General features: G+C 37.0%; 1 protein-coding gene across 1 annotated transcript in view; it reads right to left on the bottom strand.

Annotated features, from left to right (window-relative positions):
* CDH8 (cadherin 8) overlaps positions 1-22,398 on the bottom strand; it is a 382,041-nt gene that overhangs the window by 66,711 nt on the left and 292,932 nt on the right. Inside the window, 1 exon segment of the mRNA XM_047712240.1 lies at positions 3,188-3,309. Coding sequence (XP_047568196.1) covers positions 3,188-3,309 — 122 coding nt within the window.

Raw genomic sequence — 22,398 nt, 5'->3', positions numbered from 1 at the left:
TTTCTAATCTTGAAATCTTTAATCCATAACGTCATTTCTGTCTTGGCCATTAGAGAGGAGTCAGTGGAAACTCTTATTCCTCCTGTTAAACTGAGGGTCGAGTAATCTGTAGATGATTCCATCATGCTGTGATGGAGTTAAGAAGACTAAAGTCATCTTAAAACTTTTGAGTTGAGATATATTACCTAGTGGGGAAGTGGTTTTTTAATAGAAGTAACTAGGAATAGTATATACCATGTTAACATTTAATTATGTAATGGAGGGATTATTTCAAATGAGGCCTCTGAACTATTTCTGTCATGGGTGGTTGTTACTCTTAAGAAATAAAAGGTGGGAGAAGCAGATAGGAATTCCAATTCTACTTTCAAAGTAAACCTGTAACAATTCTAGGACAGATGCCTCCTGTCCCGGAGGTCTATGTATAGAGAAAAGTGGCGTGCTTCCTTCCTTGTTAAAGTTTTTATTTTACTTGATTCTTTGTTTAAATGAGTGTGTTCATTAAAAAAAAAAAAAAAAAAAAAACTAGTCAAGCACAGTAGAATTCTCTATGTTCATGTTGATAGTGGCTTTCATTTTGTGAGAGGTTTTAAAAACCTCTTTCTAGAGGTGTTCTCAGTCCAGAAGGTCTTTACAGACTGGTTTTTACTGGCTTGCCCTTGATTATTACTAATAATCTCCAGCTGCCTCATTTGTCAGGCCGCTGATCCCCTTTGAGTTCAGCCTTAAATCCATACCTTCCAGGCAAACCAGACATTTCAGAGTCCCTACATTCCTTTTCCTGAGGCTGTTTTAAAGCCAACAAGAATAGTTGAAAATACCGATATAACTATGAATTTAGTGCTAATACTATTGACATTTGTTTTTCATGAGTGTGTAATCACCTCATAATGAATATTCTGATTTCGAATGATTAAGTCGTTTTGTGCTGTTATGAGAGATGACTGAAAGTGCATCTGTGTTGAACTTACATAAACACTATTTGGTGTCGATAACACATAGGCATTTTAGAAAATGTTAAATACAAAAAGGAGATCCTTGAGCCATTAAAAGTGAACTAGGTAGGAATGGTGTAATGAATCACACATGAGTTCTGACTAGCACAAAAGATGCAAGGAATTCAGGAGTTGTTTGAACAATTTCTTATGTATCAACCAGTCAGTCATATGTCCAAAGCTTATGTGAGGAGTCAAAAATCTGGTCTCTTTATGTAAATATGAACTCTGATAAACATACCTAACAGATTCACTTGAGGATAAGGTAGTGGCAGTGGACGGATACACAACAAAAACATTTCTTCACAGAATGAGTCATTCATTTTGATATGCAAAAATCATAAAACAAAGAATGAACTGCTTTTTTTTTTTATTTTGATCGTGCAGAAGAAAGATGATGAAACAATGCATTTTTTTTTTTCCTGAGGGTAAGAACAACGGAGGGATCATTAAAACCTTGGAAATAGTCAAAATCCACAGGGTAAACCTCCAGATTCCTGGAGGTCCAAAGGCATGCATATGTCAACACCACAAGTGAAGCCAATGTGGGATTTTTGAAATATCAATGCCATTGACTCTCGGAACTTGTGTGATGAGTTTTTCATGATTTTTTTTTTTTTAAATTCTAAAGTATTTGACAGATTCTGTGTGATCAAAAATGTCTGGCTTGTAAGTCTCTGATTGGCTACATCACCCCAGGAGCAATCGGGTCCATACAACCATATCCTTGAAACTAACCTGCATAAATTTTGATTGAACTCTGTCAACTCGATCTGCCAGCTTAGCCAAGTGATAATTACTGCCATATACACACACACACACACATATATATATATACACACATACACTATACCCTCAAAAGATTATAAATGAGAATGTTCAACAGACAGGATAGAGGGCAGTTCCACATGATGAAATTAGGAAACTTAATGTTAGAATATTTTTAAGAGCCTATCACTGCTGAAAGTGAATATTTTGATAACCGTATTTATGACCTCTAAATATTTGAAATGACGGAGTTTGAATGCTAGAATTTTAGCTGTACGTGTGTGTGTGTGTGTGTGTGTGTGTGTGTGTACACACACATGTATTCGTGTCTTACTTTGGGAAACAGAAATGAGGCTTATCCTTGGGATATAGGGGAGTAGAGTAGGGGAAAATGTCCACTGCATCACAGGAGGGTAACACCTTGATCTTTTGTAATAATTAAATAAAAGTACAGGGCTACAGCGCTATTCCTTTCTGTAGGTGAAAAAAAATCTGACTCTTGGCAGGTAAGCTACTCGGCAAATAGTAAGTTTGATTCCTAACACCCACATGAGGCCCAAGAATAGTTGGATTAACAACTCCAGTGTCCTGCTGTCAGCTGCTGTTTATTTAAATTAAAATGTCACCATCCAGAAATAAATTAGGAAGTTGAAAAACGATAAATTTCTTAAACATACAGTACTTTGGCACCTTGTTAAAATAAATCTATTACATTTGTGCTTTTAGAACTTTACATAGACTATTTCCATTTTGACATTCAGAGTAGAGCAGGTTTTGTCTTTTTTGTTCCTCTCTCTTCCTCCCTCCCTCCTTTTTCCTTCCTTCATTCCTATTTCTCTATTTTTATCTGTCTACGGTGTCCCTATCTACGCTATATAAGAAATGATAAAAAAAAAATGTTTCACCAATACACAATTTTCAGATGCTTCACTTGCATGTCTAAATCACGTTCATCCTATATTTATCTAAATACATCTGCATTTTTACAGATTGCAAACATCACTTTCTACCACAGGTCTTCCTGGGTTCCACTCTTAGGTGTGGTTCTTAGGGTTGTTATAAAACATAAACGCCCTCCTTGTGAGCTTTTCTCTTGCTTTCTGTCATAAGAAGGTGAAAATTTTTGTCCCCATCTCTCTAAGACCTCCGTGTTTTAGCCAGAGCCCGAGAGACTTTAAGATTGTTACTTGGCTCTGGGTTCACGGCACAGCAGGGTGTTGAACTTGAGGAGCCCAAGTGGTCTGGGGTGGAGAGAATTAGCCTCTCCAAAAGAAAAAAAAATGCTCCTTCTCTGTTCCCATTTGGATGTTTCCTGCCTGTGACTTTGCAGACCGTAAATGATGAGATGCTCACTAGAATGCAGGTTAATCAGGTATGAGACAGTTGTATACAAACATATTCAGCATTAACAACATGGAGATATTTACTTGGCCGGGTTTTCCATTTTCACATAAAAATGCCTCATATTCGGATGCGAATTCAGGGGCGTTGTCATTGACATCCAGCACTTTAATAGCAACAGGCACTCGTGATATCTGACTGTGGTTCCCTATGGGAAGGAAAAAATAACATCAGCATTGAGGGTACTTCATTTTTAACGTGCAACTCAACTTTCTTCTGGAAAGCATGTGTGTCTGTTTCAACTTCCTTTAATTAGGGTGTTTTCAACATAGTGATGATGGAAACTGACCACTCAATAGGGGAAAAAAAAAACCAAAACAAACAGCACGTGCTTGACTGCTTAAGTATAAATTACGATTTCAAACACCATTTGCTGGAGCTTAGCTTGACAAAGACCATCTCTGAAAAACTTAGAGGTTTCCCTGATGAAGAAAGCTTTTTTTAAGTGATAAAATGCATTATACAAAAGAAAAAAAAAAAAGCCCTACGCAACGCTCTCTTTGTTTATCTTGGGTAGAACTCAAGCCATTTTTATGCTATTACCCTGTTTGACTGGCCATATGTTAAAGAGGAACATCAAAAACCCAGGAAGGGGCGCCTGGGTGGCTCAGTGGGTTGGGCCGCTGCCTTCGGCTCAGGTCATGATCCCAGGTCCTGGGTTCGAGTCCCGCATCGGGCTTTCTGCTCAGCAGGGAGCCTGCTTCCTCCTCTCTCTCTGCCTGCCTCTCTGCCTACTTGTGATTTCTCTCTGTCGAATGGATAAATAAAATCTTTAAAAGAAACAAAAAACAAAAAAAAACAGGAAAAGGCCAGAGCCAGTGGTTGAGAGCAATTCCTTAACAATGATAAAGACAATATTAAAGATGGGGAATCCTACCTCTTGTGAATTCTATTTTTTTTTAATCAAAAATTGACCTTGGGGGGCACCTGGGTGGCTCAGTGGGTTAAAGCCTCTGCCTTCAGCTCAGGTCATGATCCCAGGGTCCTGGGATCGAGCCCCGCATCGGGCTCCCTGCTCGGCAGGGAGCCTGCTTCCTCCTCTCTCTCTGCCTCTGTCTCTGCCTGCTTGTGATCTCTGTCTGTCAAATAAATAAAATCTTAAAAAAAAAAAAAATTGACCTTGGGATCTTTCTGGTAAGATAAGCCTAAGTAATTTTAATATTGTCATTTTCACAAAGATTTTCATCAGTGTAAAGAGATCATAATCTTTTACTCTCTCCAGGTCAATTCCAAAAGCAGAGAATTTAATACGTAATCCTAATCCTTAAATCCTTAAATTTTAAAAGTTATACACACACACACACACACACACACACACAGAGAAATCTGGTGTATTAACTAATACATTGTTGACTTTGGCCATGTGATTTTTCACTTGTAATATATGTAATACAGTTTGTACCATGTAATAATCTTCTAATCTCTTGTAAATTATACAGAATGCACTGGTGATGGTCAATTATTTATTTGTGTCTCTGTGGCAGTGAATATTTATATGTAAGCCAAGAGGGGGATGTGTATGGCTTTTGAATATGAAGAAACAGACTTGCATTTGATGTATCAAAGTGATCTTTGTGATAATTGATTAAATTCAGAGCTCTAACCCCCTCAAATACTCATTTTTGTGTGTGTGAAGTAGCAAAATACTTCTAAAGTACACACTAAATAATCATAGCCGTGTTCTAAATTTATAGTTGCTTAAGCCCACTGGCAATGCTACAAGATTTGGATTTAGTTAACTAGCATGGCAACTCTCCAGTATGCTAATGGGATTAACTATGGATGGATGGATAGTACCCTGTGGAATTCCCACCGCCTCAGTCATGGAACATAACCTCACTTCCCAAGAATCTAGCCAATGGGCTTAAATGTCTCACTTGATAAACCCCTTTTCTTTTACCGTCTTGTCTCTAATAAGTGAATTTCTTCTTAATTCAGAGAAGAACCATGGACCTCTTAGTTTCAAATAGAAAGGGAAGTTTCAAAAAATTACATGATCCTAAGAGAGGGAAGTTATATTTTGTGCTGTTTAAGGTGGATAAATAAGGTATAAGGTATGTGAAATAAAGTACAATTATATCTTTAAAGATTCATGCTTCTTCTCTAGCCTTACCATGAGCTGAACAGCAGCTGCTAGAGAATAAAAGGGAATGCAGTGTATGCACCTAATAGCAATGTTTGGGGTGCCGGCTCTGCCTTCTCGTCCCTACGTGATCCTGAACAAGTGACTTAACCTCCTTTTATTCCGGAGAAAACTGAAAGAAAATGAAGAACTTTATTTCCAGAACCATTAAAAATAAGAGAAGACAGTAGGTTCTCAGATAGTATGAGGCACACAGTCAAGGGCATTTTAAGCCTTTGTCCTTTGTAATTGTCAACATGATGAGCGCCATGCATACTATTTGGTCTATACAGTGGGATGTTTCTGGAAGTATATCTCTTTCAATCCTATGTGAATTATAACCATATGGAACTATGAATTATATTCAATTCAATGTAATTATCCTATGTTAGGTGGGGACACTGGCTTTCAAAGGAACATATGCCTTTACCAATATTATTCAGTTAAAAATTAACCCCCAGATGTAGCTTTGGTCTCCCAAACATGAGATCTTTGCACAGAATAATAAAGTCCAAAACAAAATATATTTGTTTAAGGTAACTAATCACTGCCCTTTCTTCAAGAATACATACAGGTTTCTTATAAATACTTATCTCATGGATGAACACTTATTTAAGTTTTGAGTCCAACTATCAAATGCAGAAGTGGATATATCCTTAACATTCCCAGAACTGCACTAATAATCTGCAAGCCTCCCTAAGAGACTGAACAATTTAAATTCCCTGTATTTACTCATGGTACTATTGTACCCAAGCAGAGTCCCTTTAAGTAATTAATTTTTATTTTTTTTAGAGTAATTCTCTATCTCAACTCTACAAACTACTGATAAGTTGTTTATTTATATAACATTCATTTTTCTCTGTTCCACATCCTAGACCAACTCTTGTGTATTTAAATGATTACAGGAGCCTTCTATAATGTTTTTGTCTTTCATTTCTCTACCCTTCAATTAACAAAGAGCCAACGATCAACATAGGCTTAATAAACTACATATATAGAATAGACAGCAGAAAAATAAGTACACAGTCTTTGAGAACTGGAAAGTACAAGGAAAAGCTGTTCTCCTCGAACACGATCTTGCTCCTTGGAGAGTGAAGAAAATGCTAAACTTGAGTCAGACTTACGGGCAATGTTTGACTGGGTCAAGTCTACCAACTGATACCCTTTGTTTTCTGTCTTAGGCTGCACACACACCTGACAGGCAAACATGCATACATTGATTTTTTTTTTTTTTTCCTCACCATTTGGGCAAGGGATAATTATGCTAAATCTGTTCTTTTCTTTTCCTGATCTCAGGATTGGAAAGGAAAAAAAAAAAAAAAAAAAGGAGGAATCCTCTCTTATAACTAGATGACTGACAGGTGGTAAGACTCCAGCACAAAAGATAAAAGCTACATGAGCTGCTTATTGGGCTAACTCTGAACATTAGAGTAGGATACCTTTTCCTTATATGTAGTGTCCGGGATAAGGTGGTATTAACTATCCCAGAGCTCAGAACCCTGGAAAACATCACCCTGATTTGTTTGTTTGTTAGAAGTGACGTGGGATGGGGATCTGTCATTTTCATACTGTTAGAACCTCATGAATGACTGAGAAGATTCTTCCAGTTATGATACTTAATTTGTCCTAGCACTTCCACAAGTAAACACTATCTTGTAATCTAATCAACAGTAGGCATTTGGGAAATGATGACTTTTTTTTCTTTGTAGGGTGTATGGGTGGCTCAGTTGGCTAAGCATCTGCCTTGGGCTCAGGTCATGATCCCAGGGTCCTGGGATGGAGTCCCACATCTGGCTTCCTACTCTGTGGGGAGTCTGCTTCTTCCTCTACCCCTCCACCCTGCTCGTGATCTCTTTCTCTCCCTCTCTCTAATAAATAAAATCTTCAAAACATTAATTTCTTCTTTGTTTTGGCCTGTGGAAAACCCAGAACTCAATTGGGAATTTACTGCTCAGAACTGTAAAGAATCTCATGGTGTGTACGTTGTGTATTATGTTTACTGCAATGGTGTATTTTTTACATTTATTTAATAATTGGCCAGATTTACTAAATTTCTTCTTACATCGACAGTTGAATTGGATATCTTTTTAGGCGCTTCCTTTTAATTTAGTAGTTTACAGTATGCCTGATTAAAAGAAAACCTGAACTGTATACTCAGGCACTGAAAAAGGATATGCTAGTGGCTTATGACAAAACAGAATTTCTGTAGCCTTCGTGGTTACATAAAACATACTGGACAGTTAACCCTAACTAACAATGTAGCCTAATCCCTTCTTTTTATAACTTCTGATTCTTTGTTCTCCTTTAAAATTCAGGCCAAACTACATCTCTTTTCAAAAGCCTTTTTAACAGGGGCGCCTGGGTGGCTCAGTCGGTTAAGCCGCTGCCTTCAGCTCGGGTCATAATCTCGGAGTTCTGGGATCAAGTCCCGCATCAGGCTCTCTGCTTGGCAGGGAGCCTGCTTCCTCCTCTCTCTCTCTCTACTCTCTCTCTGTCTCTCTCTCTCTGTGCCTACTTGTGATCTCTTTCTGTCAAATAAATCTTAAAAAAAAAAAAAAAGGCCTTTTTCACAATTCGGGTTTTATTCTTTAGGGTGTGTGTGTGTTTATGTGTGTGTTTATTCATTTTAAAAAGATTTTATTTATTTATTTGACAGACAGAGATCACAAGTAGGCAGAGAAGCAGGCAGAGAGAGGGGAGGAAGCAGTCTCCCTGCTGAGCAGAGAGCCGATATAGGGCTTGATCCCAGGACCCTGGGATCATGACCTGAGCTGAAGGCAGAGGCTTTAACCCACTGAGCCACCCAGGCGCCCTTATTTTTTTATTTTTTTTTTTTTTAAATTTTTTGGCTTGGGGCATGCCAGCATGAGGAACAGCACCATCCCATGTCCCAGAAAAATGTGTTTAATTTTAAAATATACTTTTTTTTAAAAAGTCTTTGAAAAAGGTCCTAAGGGCATATAGCAAATAACATTTATTCAAGAAAATATACAAAACATTGATAAGTTAGTTTGCGGTGTTGGAACCAACCCTTGCTTACCCCCCCCCCCACCCCCCCCCCCCCCCCCCCCCCCCCCCGCCACCACTCGCAGAGGTCAGGAACTTGAGAACTATCTTCAGGACTAACACAACCCAGAACGCAGGCCTCCCTCTCCCCCAGGCTTCTGGTCAAGGGCTCTATACCCAGGAGAGGGAGGATGTTTTAGCCTTTCTCATCCCGCTCACATCCCTGTTGCTGAGACTAAGTTTTGGGTGACTGCAGGTGGGGCCTGCTTTCTTCCACCAAGTCCCTATTCATGTGACCTAATTCTACATTGGACCAAGCATCCCTGAGAATCCTGGGCCCTGATCCTCCTTCCATGGCGCATAAGGAGAGGTTTCATGCTGAGAGAAGTGAACCAAGGGGACTCAAGTCTACTCCCCCCACTACCTCACACACCCTCTACCCCCGCCCACAGGACCCTCCACTGCTAAGGCAGAGTGTCCCTAGGAAAGAAGGAGCAGAGCCATGGCTCAGTCATTTGGTCCAGGCATTGGGCAGGATGGCAAAACTTAAAGCAGAGAGCTCTGAACCTTTCAGAAAGAACGAATTGTGTTTTACAGGAATGTGGAAAAGTTGAAGCCCAGTGGTGATCTCAAAGTAGGGGAGGTGGTTGCTAGTTGGTGGAGACCATCCAAGGAGCCAAGGACTTCTCCTTTCTGTGACGGAAGAGCTGTAGTCCCTGCCTCAGTCTTCACAGGGATATTTCTTCCTCTTACCATGTCTTCTACTTTTCTATCTCTAATAAAAACAGTAGTTACTAGACCTAGGGCCTTACCAGGTAATCTAGGATGATCTCATTTTACAATCTATAATTTAATTACATCTGCAAATACTCTCCCTTTTTCCAAATAGCCTATTCATTGGTTTCTGGGGTTAGGACCTGGACACTGGACATAACTTTTTTTTTGGGGGGTAAGGTGGGGGCACCGTTTAAACCACTATATTCCCTCTTCCCAAACACTAGGCCATTTGTGACTGAAGAGGACGATACTCTTCCCAAACCAGTTCCTGTCTGAAAAAAAACAGGATATGTGAGATTTACTTGTCCAAGCTTCTTTCAATTCATTTTTCAACATATAAAAGCTCAAGGATGTTTAAAAAGCTCATAACGCCCTTATGAGATGTTTGATAATACCCTTTTGTTATGCATTCATTTCCTTTTTCATCATTCTTTAGTTATCCAGTAAATAATTTCATTTGTATTCCCCGTTACTGAGCACAGATAGAAGCAAGGAATCCACAGGACCCTAGCATTATAAGGGTTAGCTGACACCTTCATCTGTCCTGCAGAATACTCCTTTACAAAATGCTGCAGAAGATCACAGGAGGCGGAGACATAGTCCTACAGTCACGGGAAGGATTTACACAAGGAAATGACCTTTGAATTAGCTTTAAATAATGAACAGAAGTCTCCTAGGTAAAGAAAGGTGGACAAATCCTTGAGACAGAGCCACATCTGAAAGCCTACAAGCCTAGAGCGGATGCCATCACCAATAAATCAGTAGCCCCAGTGGAGAGTGTTTCCAGAGAAGTAACTGGTGGTGACACCAGGACACCGAGGTGAGCCCAAATCCGGAAGAGTCTTGTTACATGCTGAGGAGTATGGGATTTATTAGGTGATTATGGCCAAGCCATTGAAATATTCTTGATGAGATTTACAATTTTAAAATGTTAGCATAAAGCAGACAGGCAAGAAAAGTTAGGGTTGGTTTTATCTTGTTTTCCTAAGTATATGCGTATCCCAGAAATAGACGGATGATTTCTTGAAACTGTTAAAACTGGAAGAGCAACAATAAAAGAAGCACAAAAACTAGTGTGTCATGGCCCCCAAGTACCCCCCAAAGGTGTTACCATATTCATCTACTACATTAGATGAACATGCATGATTGACATTCTTACACGTGTCCGATTTAAATGAAGATTCACTTCTATCGAAACTAATGAAAGGATGGCAGTTCAAATTTTAAAGATATTATAGAGCAATAAAATTAATTAGATAAGCTTCTGAGGAAATTATTCATGTCCTTTGTGACTAGCCCCAAAATGTTTGCTTTTCATCTGATACACAAACATTAAATCTAAAGATATTATAATTAGAAACCTGATTAGCATTCATTAAAGATTAATTTTCTAAACAGAAGAGATGCAACACAGTGGTCTGGAAGGAAAAGCCTGTTTCAGCTGGCCACGGAAGTCCGACTGTTTTCACATAACGATGGGAGGGGGAAAAAAAAAACACACACACACACACACACACAAAACATGAACCGGCACCTACTGTAAACAACTCCTTGACTTCTACCATTTGCATTGTACTGACTTCCTGTCACCTCTCTGTCACAGAGCCTCATGAATTGCCCATTAATTTTGCCCTTTTATAATCAAAGTTAATGGAATACTGCCAAGTCTAAGTTACTTGGGAATTTGCTTCTAAACTAGTTTCCATGAGCTGTGTTTGCAGGTATCGATTGAAATAAACAGTCTCTCTTTTTCAGGCTATCACAGAAAAAAAATATATGATTTGACAAATTTAGATATACTGGTGGGGCTCCATAAAGAAATCTTGAGCCCTCTACAAGGAGAGGGGTGGAAGCCATGAGCAGTAAATTACAGGCAACAGGGGAATGCAAAATAAGAGAACTTATAATTGAATAGAGATGAGGGGCACGGTGGAGGTTTATAAAATAGGAAGATTATAGGAACTGAATATGTGATAGAAAAGATAGCAAGTTAGGAAATGTAAAACAAAACTGAGGAAAATGTGAAAAAGTCTTGGAAAATAATTTCAGCAGCAGATTTCGCTTCTCTTGCGGCTAAAGATAAAACTTCTTGAGAGCTATTATGCCCATCAATGATACGGTAATTTCTAAATTGCTAGTGGAAGGTTAACCAATCTATAGGTTATTAAATAGGAACAGCCTAGAATATAATTAACTAATGGATACCAGCAGGTTAGAAATGCTCCTGGGGATATTAGGTTTTTCTCCTGATGATAATATTCTTGTGTGCTACCCTTTCACTGTCATGGCAACAGTATTGATGGGCTGGTTCAAACAGTCTTTCGACCCCTTTCAATATATACCAAGAAATTTCTGCCTTCTAAAATGCATCAAGGGAGCCGCTGACCACCAGAATTTCCATAATTTTTCGTCGTAGTATTGAGAAAATTTCAGCAAGCCAGACTATGAGGAGGAGGGATTCTATTTTACTCCTTAAAAATCTGTCCTATTTACAGAGTAGTTTCGAATTACACTAGAACTTCAGTCAGATGGGGGTTTTAGTATCAAATAAATCTCATAAGTCATACTTTTCTATTACCTAAATAGTAGTGCTCTCAAGAAGTGCTCTCTCTGCCTGAGAAAGTTGTGGACTTAGATATATTTCACAATGGCTTCAACTCCCTGGAGAAAATGATCCCTGAGCATGACTTTGGTTCAAGTCTTCACTGACCTTTGGTTTTCCTGACTGCTAAAAAGCACGCTTACTGGCTACAGCATTTTCAAACGCTCTCCGAATGGGGAGAAAATGCACAGCTCCCTTATTTATTACATTCATCTTCTGTGAACCTGGAAATTGCAGAGTCCTACATAATCACATAGCAAGTTCTCCACTCTACCCTTTTCCTATCTACAGTAACCTTCATGATCCTTTTCGTCAGATCAAGAGTTGAGGTCCTTAAAACTAAGTAGTTAAAATTTTGATGCCACGGGGAAAAGTTTTCAAACCACTGACATGAGCACTAACTTTTTGAACCTCTTGGATTCCGTATTTTTACTAAATGGAAAGGTTTAATGGTCACATTTTACATAAAACATCTATGACTTTTTTTAAAAATTTTTTAAAAGATTTTATTTATTTGAGAGAGAGAGAGCACAAGTAGGCAGAGAAGCAGGCAGAGAGAGAGGAGGAAGCAGGCTCTCCGCCGAGCAGAGAGCCCGATGTGGGGCTCGATCCCAGGACCCTGAGACCACAACCTGAGCCAAAGGCAGAGGCTTTAACCCACAGAGCCATCCAGGCACCCCTCTACAACGGTTTATAAGTGAAAAGTCAATACTAATGAGAAGAGAACTGTTACACTTTCCATTTTTCTATTAACATCTGTTATCAAATATTACTTTTAGTTGTTGAGGCTTACAAATTTGGTTTCCTCTATTGTCTGTATGCTTTTTGGTTTTGTTTTTGCACGTATGTGTGTATGCATGTGTGGTTTTAGTTTGTTTCATTTGAGATGTGCTGCTCCGTTCTACTGTGTATTGTTTTTGCCCAATTTGTAACTCAAATACTGATTTTTGGTTTTTTTCTGGTACTGTCCCAAATACATGTTTCTAGCTTTCTTACACAACTCCTCTTTCTCCCAGCTGTAACAGATAAGGAAATAAAATTCTGTGTTGAGTTTATAGCTCCCATGTCCTCTTTGATAACCTGTCTTCTTGGAAAAAAAATCTCTCAATCTACTCTGCTAACAAAATTGCATTATGCCTCTATTATCCAATCCTCAGTGGTGTTTCTTTCCCCTCTAATTATTTCAAATAGGATTGATTCAAGATTATTGGGACTGAGTATCTTGAAATTACTTTGACAATGCAATTCAGTTTAAATCCCTTATATATTCAGATCTTAATTAGAGGGACTCACACTTAGAGAGGGCTTAAAGTAAAGATGTAGCCAATATTCTGTTTAAATGTTCATTCAGTACCAGTTTACAACAGTTGTGCCCCAATACAGACATGTATATGCACATGCATGCACACAAGACCAAATACACTTTCGTTAGAGAAGAAAACTAATATTGTAAACTTCTCAGCATTTGTTGCATGATCTGTTACGTACTCTTTGGCTTTCATTGGGTTATTGTGAAGATACTTTCTCTCAGATGTAAATCTGATCTTAGGGAATGTAAGCACTGAAATCAATCTGTATAACTTAAGTATCTTGCTATGTAGTAAAGAACTGTCCATTTTTGAACATCCAATCAGTCTAAAATAAGGGTATATTATAGACTCCAGTCATCTTGTCCCTATTTACTCAAAGCTAAGAAGTGGTAAAGCTGACACAGGAACCCAGGGCATTGTGACCAACAAATAAGGAAACAGACACAAAACTAACTAATAAAATATAGTACTTATAAAACATAATCCTAGAGTAGCATATTTCCAGTATAAATTTCTTCTCAAGTGATATGACCATAATAAATGAATAAACAATATTTAGAAAGGTTTGATGTTTCCATTATCATGAAATTTTCTGTATTTATTTATTTATTTATTCATATATAAATTTTAGTGAATTTATATATAAAAACATAATAGCCGTATTAAAAAAAAAAAAAACGGGATGACTCCGTTAAGTTTTTGGTGTGGGGTCAACTTTTGTACTTGAAGTCAGCTATGCAAACAATAAAGCATATAAATCTTAAGATTTTATTCCAGTAGAATTTTATAACATGAACAAACCCCTGTAACCAGCTTCCAGATCAATACACCCGGCATATCAATACCAACTCCCCCAAAGCCTCTCATGTACCCCATGCCAGTCACTATGACTCTTACAGTAACCCCTTCTCTTACTAAACGTGACATTAAATTGCTTTCTTCAGAATGTTATAAAAATTGAATTATTATACACATGGGCTTCTTTATCTCAATATAGTATTACTTGTCAAAATGATTCCCATAGTTGTATATAACTATAGGTCATTTTCCCCATGGTTGGGAAAATAACTTGATTGAATAAATACACCACAACTTATTTTTTCTCGTACTGGTGGACATTTGGGTATTTCAGTTTCAGGCTATTTGAAAAGTATTACTATAAATATTTTATGTATATCTTTTGGTGCATAGATACATGAATTGAGCTATATTGTGTACTTAGAAATAAAGTGACAGATGATAGATATACAGTCTTTCAACTTAAGTGTATGTGTCCAAATATTTACCTAATGTGGATATACTACTTTACACTCTGGCCAGCAATGGGTAGAAGTTTGGGTCATCGCAGGTCTAGAAGAACACTTGGTACAGCCAGTTACTTATTACTCATTTGTAATGTTAGTCGTTGTCAAGATGCATAACTATATTTTATTTGTCTTAATCTGCAAAATTTTGATCATTTGATGCTAAGAAACTATGATGGTAAGATGGCTACTTGGATATCCTCTTCTGTGAAGTCCCTGTTCAGGTTCTTGCCATTTTGTAATGGGGTTGTTTATGTTTTCCTAATGGATATGCACATTATATGTTATGAATATGAGTCCTTTGCTACATGGGATATCAACATACCTTCTCCCACTGTCTGGTTTGATTTTTCACTCTCTTCGGAGACAGCACCTCTAATTTCTCTTACTAATGGTTTGTAGGTTTCTGTTCAAAGGTCCTTTACATCCTTCTTTAGATGCTGTTACTATTTAATGGAAGTCTTTTTACTAAGTAGTATCTTTATTTTCTCTATTACTAGAAAATAATGTCTGAGTATTTTAGAACTCTAATCACATAAACTTAATAGTTTAACTATAGATTTATTTTTAATTTTTATGCATTCGATCAATCATGTTGTCTGTGAAGAGTGACAACTTTATTTCTCGCTTTCCGATATTTTCACTTTTATTTGTTACTTTTACCTTACTGTGATGGCTAAAACCTTCAGTATAATTGAATAAAGTAGCAGTAGTAGACAACTTTGTCTCATTTCCAATTACAGGGAGAAAGCTTTCTCTCTTGTGTACCATTAAACCTCATATTTGTTATTTTTTTTGTAGCTACCCTTTATCAGATTAAATTCCCTATTTCTAGGGTGCAAAGAGCTTTTTTCATGAATAAGAGATGAATATATAATCTTTTCTGCATCTGTTGAGATGGATGATAGGATTTTAGTTTTTTTCTCTCAATATTTTAATTTACATTAATAAGATTTTTTTTCAAATGTTATAACCTATCCTTGTATTACCTGGTTATAGTATTATATTTTCATATTAGTGGTACTGATTTGCTAATAAATTATATAGAATTTTGTTTATGAGAAGCAGATTGTTTAGTCTCCTTTTCTGTAATATGCTCATCAGGTTTTAGCATTAAGATTAGGCTGGCTTCATGACGTGAGGTAGAAACTGCTCTTTTACTTCTCTCTGAGGAAGCTTGTGTCTGGTTCATCTGGGCATGGCGATTTGTGTTAAAAGTTAGTAATTGTAGATTCATTTTATTCAGTAGAGAAAGTGATAAACTTTTTTTCGCTTTTCTGGTATTTATGCCAGTTTGCAAAGACTACATTTTTAACTTACAAGCCTCTGTCATACGTAGTTTAAAACTTATGGGCATAAATAAGTCCATAATGTCCAATTACTACCTTTTTAACATCTATGGAGTCTGGAATAATGTCTCCTTCTTCATTTCTGATATTGGTAACTTGTACCTTTTCCATCTTTCCTTGCAAGATTCAGTTAACTTTATTCATCTTTACAAATGAACAGCTTTTATTTCTGGTGAATTTCTCTACGGTATCTGTTTCCAGTTTCATTATATTCTCTCCTATATTTATTTACAAAGATTTATTTATTCAAGAGTGGGGTGGGGGGAGGGACTGAAGGAGAGGGAAAGAGAGAGAGGTCTCAAGCAGACTTTGTGCTGAGCATGAGCTTAATGTGGAATTAGAATTTAAGACCCTGAGATCTCGACCTGAGTGGAAAACAAGACATGGATGCTTTTTTTTTTTTTTAAAGATTTTATTTATTTATTTGACACACAGAGAGAGACATCACAAGTAGGCAGAGAGGCAGACAGAGAGTGAGAGGGGGAAGCAGACTCCCTGATGAGCAGAGAGCCCGATGTGGGGCTCGATCCCAGGACCCTAAGATCATGACCTGAGCTGAAGGCAGAGGCTTAACCCACTGAGCCACCCAGGTGCCCCAAGACGTGGATCCTTAACCAACTGTGCCACCCAAGCACCCCCATCTTATATTTATTTCCACATTTCTCCTAGTTTTTAGATCTGTTCACTTTTAGCCTATTGGAAGCAGGTGCTTAGGTAACTGATTATTAGCATTTCTTTTTTTTCCAGTATAGGCATTTCAGACTCTTTTTCCTCTAGCCTCTCTGTTCGCTATGTCCCACAAGGTTTGCCATGTCATGATTCTGTTATCTTCAATTTTTAAAATGTGCTAATTTCATTTGTGATTTTTTCCTACTATCCATGGATTAATTAAAAGTGTATGGCTTAATTTCCAATACTTGGGGATACTTTTAGTTGTGCATGTTGTGTGTGTATTGCTTTTTTTTTTTTTTTTTTTTTTCTGGTTGAATTCCATAGTGGTAGAAAAGCATACTCTGCACTAGTTGAGACTTGCTTTATGGCCCAGTTTCTAGACATTGTGGGTAAATATTTCAAGTATGTTTGAGCGGAACATGTTCTGTAATTTTGAGGGCAGTGTTTTAGACCTTTGAATTAGAAGAGATTACAGATGAGAATATCAAAACACTATCCTTGTAATTTTGTTTTTGTTGTTTTGTTGTTGTTTTGGGGGTTTTTTTTGGGGGGAGTTGTTTGATTAGTAGAGTTGGGGGTTAAACTTTTCATCTACATCTGTCGGTTTGTTTTTTCCCTTTGTTTTTGCCATTTTTAAAAAACTTTATATACTTAGGAAATAGAACATATAAATAAAAGATTTTTCTACCTTCCTGATGAATTTAATCATTGATCATTATGAAAATTTTCTCTTTATTTTCGGTAATACTTCTTTCTTCTTCTTCTTTAGCTGAACTACTTTGCTTTGGTTTGAACTGGTATGATTGAGTGTCCTTTAATGCTCAGAGTCCTTAGGTGTCCTTGATTGATTTCACTCATATGTGGAATTTAGGAAAGAAAACAGATGAACGAGGGGGGGAAAAAGAGTTGAGACTCTTAACTATAGAGAACAAATTGAGGGTTGCTAGAGGGAAGTGGGGCCGGGGAATGGACTAAATGGCTGATGGGTATTAAGGAGGACACTTACTATGATGAGCACTGGGAGTTAACATTTAAGTGATGAATCACTGAATTGTGCTCCTGAAACCAATATTACAGTATTTGTTAACTAGCTAGAATTTAAGTAAAAATTTGAGGGAAAAGAAAAAAACATTATCAGAGTAGAAAAAATGTGATTCAAATATTAGCTGCTTTTTATTCTGGTCTGAAAACTAAAGAATATTAATTAAAGTATGTAGCTTACTAACATTTAATGTGATTATTTATATATCTGGGTTTTAATTTTCTTTTTTTTTTTTTTTTTTTTTTTTAGTTTCTTTTCAGCGTAACAGTATTCATTGTTTTTGCACCACACCCAGTGTTCCATGCAATACGTGCCAGGTGGTGGGTATTAAGGAGGGCACATAATGCATGGGTTTTAATTTTTTATATTTTCCATACATCAGTTCTGTACTATTTTCCCTTTCTATGTTCTTTTGGATTGATTAATTTTTCCATTTCCCCATTAGCCAATTAGTTACATAGACTTGTATTAATATTTAGTTATAAGCTTAAATATCATATTTTTTATATTAATACCAGTATAGGTAACAGTGTTTTTTAATTTCAGTTTTACAATATAATGACTCCAGAATTCTATATATTACTCAGTGCCTGTCAAGATAAGTGTACTCTTAATCCCCTTCATCAATTTCACTCATCCCCCGCCCCAGCTCACCTCTGGTAACTATCTGGTCCCAATAGTTAAGACTGTGGTTTTCGGTTTGTCTCTTTATTTCCCTTTGTCTTGTTTCCCAAATCCCACATATAAGTGAAATCATGTGGTTTTTGTCTTTCTCTGACTTACTTCACTCAGCATTATAATCTCTAGATCCATCTATGTCATTGCAAATGGCAAGATTTCATTCTTTATTGCGGCTGATTTATTTATATATATGTATAAATTATGAATTCTATGTAATTTATAAATATAAAATATAATATATATATAGACATGCACACAGACACACAAATACTTCTTTATCCATTCATCTATCAGTGGGGACTTGGATTGCTTCCAAAATCTGGCTATTGTGAATAATGCTGCAGAAAATACAGGGGTCCATATAAATGTTCAAATCAGTGTTTTTGTATTCTTTAGGTAAATACCCAGTCGTGTGATTAATGGGTCATAGGGTAGTTTGATTTTTAATTTTTTCAGGATCCTCCATAGTCTTTTCCACAGTCACCACACCCATTGGATTTCCCACCAACTGTACACAAAGGTTCCTTTTTCTCCACATCCTCACCAAAACTTGTTTGTTGTTCTTCATTTCAGCCATTCTGACAGGCATGAGGCAACGTCTCATGGTACTTTTGATTTGCATTTCCCTGATGATGAGTGATGGTGAGCATCTTTTCATGTGTCTCTTGGCCATCTGCATTTCTTCTTTAGAGAACTATGTGTTCATGTCTTCCACATTTTTTTTTAAAGATTTTATTTATTTGACAGAGAGAGAGATCACAAGTAGGCAGAGAGGCAGGCAGAGAGAGAGAGGGGAGGAAGCAGGCTCCCTGCGGAGCAGAGAGCCTGACGAGGGGCTCCATCCCAGGACCCTGGGATCATGACCTGAGCCGAAGGCAGAGGCTTTAACCCACTGAGCCACCCAGGCGCCCCCACCTTTTTTATTTTTTAACTGGATTATTTGTTTTTTGGGTGTTGATTTAAGTTATTATTATATTTTGGAAACTAACCCTTTATTGGCTATGTCATTTGCCATTCAGTGGGCTGTCTTTTAGTTTTGTTGATAGTTTGCTTTGCCATGCAAAAGCTTTTAATTTTGATGTAGTCTAAACAACTTATATTTACTTTTACTTCTCCTGCTTTAGGAGATACATCAAAAAAAAAAAAAGTTATGGCCAAATTCAGAGAAATTACGGTCTATGCTCTTTTCTAGGATTTTTAGTTTCAGGTACCACATATAAGTACTTAATCTGTGTGTGTGATATGAAAGAAATTCGTCCAGTTTCATTCTATTGCATGTACCTGTCCAGACTTCCCAGCACCATTTGTTAGAGACAGTCTTTTTCCCTTTGTCAAAGATAAACTGACCATATAATTGTCAGTTTAATTCTGGATTTTCTCTTCTGTTCCACTGATGTATTCATCCATTAATTTGTGTGTGTGTGGGTGTGTGCTAGTAGCACACTGTTTTGATTATTACCCTCTGTAGTAGAACTTGAAGTCTAGAATGGTGATGCCTCCATTTAGCTCTTCTTTTTCAAGGTTGCTTTAGCTATTGGGAGCCTGGATGGCTCAGTAGGTTAAGCATCTGACTCTTGATTTCAGCTCAGGTCCTGCTGAGTTGTGAGACTATGCCCTATGTTCAGTTCCACTCTGAGCATGGAGCCTGCTTAAGATTCTCCCTCAGTCCCAATCCCCACCACCCTGCTGTTCTTTCTCTCTAAAAGGGGGGGGATTACTTTGGCTATTGGGGTGTTTTGTGGTTCCATACAAACTTTAGAATTATTTGTTTCAATTCCGTGAAAAATGCTGGTGGTATTTTGATAGGGATTACATTAAATCTGTAGATTGTTTTGGGCAATATGGACATTTTAACAACTTTAGTCTTCTAGTACATGAGTGTTAAATGTCTTATTATTTATTTGTGTCTTCAATTTCTTTCATCAGTGTTATATTAGTTTTCAGAGTATAAGTCTTTGACCTCCTTGGTGAGGTTTATTCCTAGACATTTTATAATTTGGGGTGCAATTATAAATGGGATTGTTTTCTTAATTTCTCTACTTCATCATCAGGGTATAAAAATGCATTTGATTTTTGTATATTTATTTGGTATAATGTGACATTACTGAATTCATTGCTCAATTGTAGCCGTTTTTTTGTTGGAATCTTTAGGGTTTTCTCTATACAGTATAATGTCAACTGCAAATAGTGGACCTTTTACTTCTTCTTCCTTACCAGTCTGGATGCAATTTATTTCTTTTTGTTGTCTGATTGCTGTGTCTAGGACTTTCCATTACTATACTGAATAAAAGTGATGAGAGTGAACATCCTTATCTTGTTCCTGACCTCAAGGGAAAAGCTCTCCGTTTTTCCACATTGAGTATGATGTTCACTGTGGGGGTTTTGTAGATAGCCTTTATTATGTTTAGGTCTATTCCCTCTAAACCTACTATGTTGAGCGTTTTTATCATGAGTGGATGTGGTGTTGGTCTAGTGCCTCTTCTGTATATATGGAAATGATCATATGGGTTTTATGCTTTCTCTTAATGATGTCATTTGTGACATTGATTAATTTACAAATATTGATAAATATTCAGTAAATCCCAGTTGATTATGGTGAATTATTTTTTATTTTTTTTCAATGAATTACTGTGTTAACTGATAGCATTTTACTTAAGATATTTGCATCTGTTTTTATCAGAGATCATGGCCTATAATTTTTTTTTTTTTAAAGTAGTGTTATTATCTAGTTTTGGTATCAGGATAATGCTGGCCTCATAATGAATTTGGAAGTTGCCCTTCCTCTTCAATTTTCTGCAGTAGTTTGAGAAACAGACATATTAACTGTTGTTTAAAAGTTTGGTAGAAATGAGCTGTGAAGCTGTCTGTCCTGGGACTTTGGCTTGGTGGGAGTTTTTGGATTACTGATTTAATTTCATTGCTGGTAACTGGTCTGTTCAAATTTTCTATTTTTTTCCTGCTTCAGCTTTGGCAGGTGACATGTTTCTAAGAATATGTTTGTAGGATATGTTTCTAGGAATATCTGTTTCTTACAGGTTGTCAAATTTGTTGGCATAAAATTTTTCATAATATTCTCCCATAATCTCTCCTGTATCTGTAATGTTGGTTGTTATGTCTACTCTGTTATTTTTGAATATGAGTCCTCTCTCTCTCTCTCTCTCTCTCCTTTTTTTTGATGATTTGAGTAAAAGTTAATCAGTTTGTTGATCTTTCCAGAGAACCAGGTCCTGGTTTCATTGATTTTCTATTCTACTCTACTCTACTGTACTCTACTCCACTCATTCCATTCCATTCTCCTTTTAGTTTCAACTCGTTCGTGCTCTAATCTGTATTTCCTCCCTTCTGCAGGTTTTGGGTTTTGTTTGTTCTTTTTCAAAGTCCTTTTAGGTGTAAGGCTAGTTGCTTCAGATTCCTCTCGCTTCTTGAGGTAGGCCTGTATTGCTATTAATTTTTTTCTGAGAACAGCTTTTGCTGCATCCTAAAGATTTTGGACCACTGTGTTTTTATTTTCATATTTTCCATATAATTTTTTATTTCTTCTTTTATTTCTAGGTTGAACATTTGTTTAGTAGCCTATTATTTAACTTCCATGTATTTGTGCTCTTTCCAGCCTCTTTTTCTTGTGCTTAATTTCTAGCTTCATAGCATTGCGCTTGGAAAAGACGTACAATACAACCTGGATCTTTTTCAAGTTGTTTTGTTTCTTTTGTGGCCTAATACGTGTTTTATTCTGGAGGATATACCTTGTGCACTTGAAAAGAATATATATTATGCTGTCAAGGAGGGGAACTTCTAAAGAAATCTCTTGGTTTCATCTGGTCCAAGGTGTCTTTCAAAGCCACTGTTTCCTTGTTAACTGCATGAATCACCTGTCCATAGAGGAAGGATGCGGTGTTAAGGCCCCTTACTATTATTGTATTGCTAACGATCACTTCTTTTTATGATTGTCATTAACTCCTTTATGTATTTGGGTGCTCCCAGGTTGGGTGCATACATATTTACAATTGCAATTATCATCTTGCTGGATTCTTCCCTTTATAACATAACGTCCTTTGTGCCTCATTGTGGTCTTTGTTTATAATCTACTTTGTCTGATGTTAGTATTGCTATCCTGGCTTTCTTTTCACATCTATTTGCATGATAAATGCTTCCATCCCTTCACTTTCAATCGGCATGTCTTTCTGTCTGAACGGAGTCTCTTGTAGACAGCATACAGATGGATCTTGTTTTGATGATATTCTGTCACCAATGTCCCCTTATTGGAGCATTTAGTCCATCTGCATTCAAAGTAATTATTGATAGGTATGTATTGCCATTTTGTTACTTGTTCTATGCTTGTTTTTATAGTTCTGTTCCTTTCTTGTTGTCTTCT

This window comes from Lutra lutra, chromosome 17, assembly GCF_902655055.1.
Source record: "Lutra lutra chromosome 17, mLutLut1.2, whole genome shotgun sequence".
Classification (NCBI taxonomy): Eukaryota; Metazoa; Chordata; class Mammalia; order Carnivora; family Mustelidae; genus Lutra; species Lutra lutra.
Note: the sequence above shows the minus strand (reverse complement) of the source record. Positions and strands in the feature narration are given on the sequence as shown.